This window comes from Sinocyclocheilus grahami, unplaced genomic scaffold, assembly GCF_001515645.1.
Source record: "Sinocyclocheilus grahami isolate Dianchi unplaced genomic scaffold, SAMN03320097.WGS_v1.1 scaffold54.1, whole genome shotgun sequence".
Taxonomy (NCBI): domain Eukaryota; kingdom Metazoa; phylum Chordata; class Actinopteri; order Cypriniformes; family Cyprinidae; genus Sinocyclocheilus; species Sinocyclocheilus grahami.
Genome location: NW_015505233.1, coordinates 3462188 through 3467233, shown reverse-complemented (window position 1 = coordinate 3467233; position 5046 = coordinate 3462188). Strand labels below are relative to the sequence as shown.

General features: G+C 35.7%; 1 protein-coding gene across 2 annotated transcripts in view; it reads right to left on the bottom strand.

Annotated features, from left to right (window-relative positions):
• The window catches only part of neurl1ab (neuralized E3 ubiquitin protein ligase 1Ab), a 28076-nt gene that overhangs the window by 8691 nt on the left and 14339 nt on the right, over positions 1 to 5046 (bottom strand). Inside the window, exon 1 of one of the 2 annotated variants that reach the window (XM_016269737.1) lies at positions 1830 to 2009. The exons of the other annotated variant lie outside the window; for it this stretch is intronic. Within the exon in view, the coding sequence (XP_016125223.1) occupies positions 1830 to 1860 (31 nt within the window). The 5' untranslated portion in view covers positions 1861 to 2009. Of the gene's footprint in view, positions 1 to 1829; positions 2010 to 5046 lie in introns of those variants that run through there. 2 annotated transcript variants of the gene reach the window in all.

The window sequence follows — 5046 nt, the reverse complement described above, 5'->3', positions numbered from 1 at the left end:
TATATATATATATATATATATAGTTATTGCTGCAAGATACATTTTTACATATATTTTGAAGAAAAAAACATTTACTGAAATATAAGAATAGCTTTCCTTTATATATAACAAAAGTATGTTAAATTAATATGCTAAAATATTTTTTTCATTACTAAAGTATTTTTTTGTGGTGGAGCTAGGTATAAAACAGAATTATTGGACTGACCAGAACAAAAACAAAAAAGCAAACAAATAAATAAAGAAATTAGCAAATAAATGACTATTTTAAACGACTGAAATAATGTAGGTATATAAAACTGCAATATGGTCAATTTCTGGAACTATTTTGTATAGTACACAATTCCATGATGATGAATGAGACAATAAATAATTGAAAATATAACTAGCCATTAAAGAGTAGCAAATCCAATGTGCACTGATTCTCACAGGCGAAAACTGGCTTGTGATCAAACACTCACTCCTCAACTCCCTTTCATATTTTCCCAGACCACTCCGGAGCATTAAGTCAAGGACACAGTCTTATTTCAGAGACATTTCTCTCTTTAATTAACCGCTGTTGACATTTCACTGGGTGTGAGTCAACAATTGAATCTTTAGATTTTATTTGCACAAGCGAGAGACTGATTCTGCATACTTCACCCACTTTATCTGCACAATCTCTGTGTGGGCAATTGAGGACATGCAGTTGCAGGTGAGTGTATTTGTGTATGTGTTTATATGGGAATCATGAGACACTGTATATAAACACGCATACAGCCAAGTGGGGCATAAATAGAAATAATATTCCAGCCACAAACCCCTGACCTCTATGTCAAGACTAATACATGAAAACCAATAAATGTGTTTATGTTTCCATAGTGTTGATTTTCACTACATTCTGTTTGACTGACTGATCTTTTCTATCCTATAACCCTAAACCTAACCCTCAAAGAAAACTTTTTGCATTTGATCTTTTTGTGAAGACATTATTTTGTGGGGGCAGTTGCTGGTCTTCACAACAACAAACAGTCTAATCACTAATCACATATTTCAATATCTCTTGTTTTTCCTCTTTATTTAAAGAGATGTTAGAGATGTTCTCTTGATACTAATGTCATGTCCCATTATATGTGTCGACTCTCTCTCTCAGTGCTGTAGGCAATAGCAGACCTAAGTGTCAGGTTGACTCAGTGTCAGCTTCATTTACTGAGTGGGTATAAACCTGAAATGCTCTATTATGCCAACTTTCCTTGTTCACAGCAAGAGAGAGCAAAACCTATATAACTGGCATATCTAAAGCTATGTGTATTTGTGTGGGGATTCACTATTATAGCGACAAAAATGGCCCCTTTGAGGACATACTCAAAATGCTAAATAATTAATGCTAAGTAATGCTAAATAAAGAAAACAATGTTTTTTAAATTATGATTAATTTAATCTTTATAAAACATTTTATAAATATAATTTTATATAAACATTTTGTTTTACGTTTAGGATTAGCTATTCTGTAGTCATTATAATTAGCTTTATATAAAAACAATGGATCTCTGAAAGACAAACTGTTGAGATCAACAGTACAAACTATCTGAAACTATCTGAAATGCATTTATGTTGGAGAACCAGAAGAGAAAATCATTTGTTTGATGATAGGACTCTGAGCAACAAGTAGGCTATATTACAAGTAGGCTAGTTATAACGTCTTTACAATAATGAGAAAAAACTAAACACATTTCATTCAGACAATTTAAGGAAAAGGCAGACAAAAATAATTATTAGAATAATTCAGATAAATGATATTCATATATTAGGTCTTCGAAATTATGAAAAGACGCAATTTTACTGTCACTCACCTAAAGAGGTACGGGTTACCTGGCCACCCATTTCAGCACAGGGATGTTCACACAATAAAATCCTGCAAAAATGCCTTGATTCTGGTCTTCAGTAGCTTTGCATTTCAAATAAAGTAACTCTTAAGTATGTGGCAGATACTCTGGTGTGTGATTGTACAGCACACACGCAAACGCGCTCTCATTCAGCGAGACCCTTCAGCGAGGATTCGCATTAGCATAGGAGGCGGGGCTTGGGAGGTCTAGTCTTGATGATGAATTAGCTTACGTGACTGGACGCTTTAGGAACGTTACTAAGCAACGTCTGAATGACCTGATTAATATACAGCAGAGACAGTTACATTCAATTTCGCGATTCAGAGGGATCCGTACATTTGTCTGCGCAGCCAAAATGACAGAGATTAAAATAACTCGCACTTAAAGTATCCTTAACTATCCCAGTTGTTTTAGTAGATTGAAAATACGAGGTAAGTAGAAACAGACGACCCCTTTGACATATATTTTGATATCGTAAAAGGATTTTTGCTGTATCATGTTATGCTTGACCACAAATTTCCAGCATCACAAAATAAAGCAAAATAACAGTAGCCTATTGCGTTGAATAGTAATCACGGTGTGGTCAAGCTGACATACTGTGTCTTGATCAAATCAGCTTCACTTCAAATGATTATCTTATTGAATTCAGTGGACACTTACAGTATTATTCTGTGAGTGGGTGTTTGTGTATATATAACTTAGGCCTACACACAATACTTGCAGACACTTTGTATTTATATAAAACATATGAAAGGTTAAAATGAACAGAAGACATTAATCATCAGTTGCTTTCATAAGCTAATCATGACTGAATGAATGAACAAAGTAGCTACACAAACCCAGAGTGTCCTACTGAATTCTGTTTTGGCAGCGGGGGCCCCATTTCATTCACTACATACTGGCCTATTAAGTTATCACTAAAATAAAATTAAATTAAAATTAAAAAATGTATAACTTGCAGTTCAGTAAGTGAGTCAGATTCAGTAACCGCTCTAAATGTCTATATGATTCAGTGAAATGATTCAGACTTCAAACCGGTAGATCGCCTTTATGAACAACTCATACATACCGACCTACAAAAGTCATTTGGTTGTAATAAACGACACTGGCGCGTCGTATTTGATTCACTCAAACCAACCAAGAGTCATTTGTTTGTAAATCGCAGTACAGTGGCCGCGCTGAATGTTTTTATTCCCTTAAAAGTACCACGAGTCATTTATTTGTGACTCAGATTCAGATTTAAAAGAACCGGCTCACAAGAGTCATGAGTTCTGCTGTGGTTACGCTCGCTGTACAATTCTGATTCAGTAAAACAATAGTCGTATATTTACGAATCGGACTACTTTAGCCATGTTGTATGTTGTCAATAAAAACTACGACTGTGTCAATGCGAATAAAAAGATGTCTCTTGCCATTATTTCGCGATACGTGGTATTGGTTTTGAACAACAACATTCAATACACATTGCAAACTCACATTTGGCCGTGGCGCTGTAGATTCACGCGGTGCAGGAAAGTAATTTATATGAAGCTACAAAGAAACACAGGAATGACTTTTAATCCGACAAGGGAGTGTAGTTTCTCTGTCGTCCACTGAAGGGTGCCCTGCGCTCACTAAACATTTCATATAGCTGCGTTCACGTTTCAATCTCACCAGTCCTCACTTTAAGATTATGCATGAACATTCTGTGCATTTTATGCATACTTTTCAACAACGCTGGTAGATGGTTGTTTTACCAAGGACAAACTTTGGCAAAGGATCAGAATTGTATTCATGCAGCTGAGTTGCATTATGTGTGTGCATATGGTGTGTGTGTGCGCGCGCGCGTCCTCTGGTGATGTTCTGCCCTATGCCTCCCCTCAGCACCCTCTTAGACAGTCTAATTCTGTGTCCAGTAGTTTGAACAATTTCCTCTGCAGGGAAACAAAAGACATATATACACACACACACACACACACACGTGCGTATGTGTGTGTGTGAACTAATATGTCCACAGCTGGAGGCTCTGGTGAAGGCCGTTCTGACACTGATTAAGCCTCTCGAGGCCTTGACAGATTCAGAAGCTTAAGAGTGAGAGAGGCTAGAGCAAGAGGAAATAAGTAAAAGGAATGAAAGTCAGACAGAGAGAAAGAGAGGGAGACGGAGAGAAAGACAGCAGTGAAAAGTTGCAGTAGTAGGAGATGGTATTGTAGACTACAGTCCAGACACTGAGTCTCGTGGCTGACCTGAATGAATGTGGAATGAACCAACTTTTGTTCGGAATATAAAAGTTTGTTTAAGGATGTAGAAGTTCTTCTAGTATTTATCCATAGACACTTAGGCCTGTCGCAATAATCAATATATCGACTTATCGCACAATATATGTACATGACCTCAATAATTTTTGGTTACGCAATATTTTTGTACATTCCACTTGCGCCTGTGTCTTTTGAAGCTTTTCGTACTTAACGTGGTGTAGTCATGAGGTGCTAATTCAAATTTTAAAAATGCTTCTACAAATATGGCCTTGTTTAGGGATCTGTGCCTTTGTGCATACGGACATCTGGCTGCTAAGTAGTGATTGTGTTTTTCAGCAACAGTGTGCACCCTTAATTTACAGAGAAAAGAAGGTCAGGGAAAAATCTGTAGATGGATAAATCTCCATACAAGTTCTTTGTGCATTTTTCTTTTTTTCTACTTGTTACTTTACACTTTTTGTTAGAAAATGTTTATTTACTATTTATTCAGGATTTTTAAGGCATCTAATATTTTGATACTTAATTTCCATGATCTAAATATTCTTAAGAATTAAAAGTTTGATGTCATTTGGAAGTGTGTAGGCCTTCTTGCATTATTATACTGTTACATTATGAATATATATTCATTGGCATAAAATGGTCTTTAAAATGACAATAATATCGTTTCTCGCAATTATTTCTGGGAAAATTCTATTATAGAAATAGCATTAATAATAATAAAGTACTATTTTTTTTAGGTGTATAGTTTAAATGAAGGAAAAATTTCAATAATAAATTAATGTTAAATTTATGGAAGCCCGTTTCCGCCACTAAATAAAAAACTTTCTCATAATAATGACTTAACCTAATCAAAAAAAAAAAAAAAAAAGACTTACTCGGTGCCTGCGGAACGCAAGAGTGACAGCACGCTAGCGCCATCTGTTGGTCAAAGCCATGCAGCCATGCAG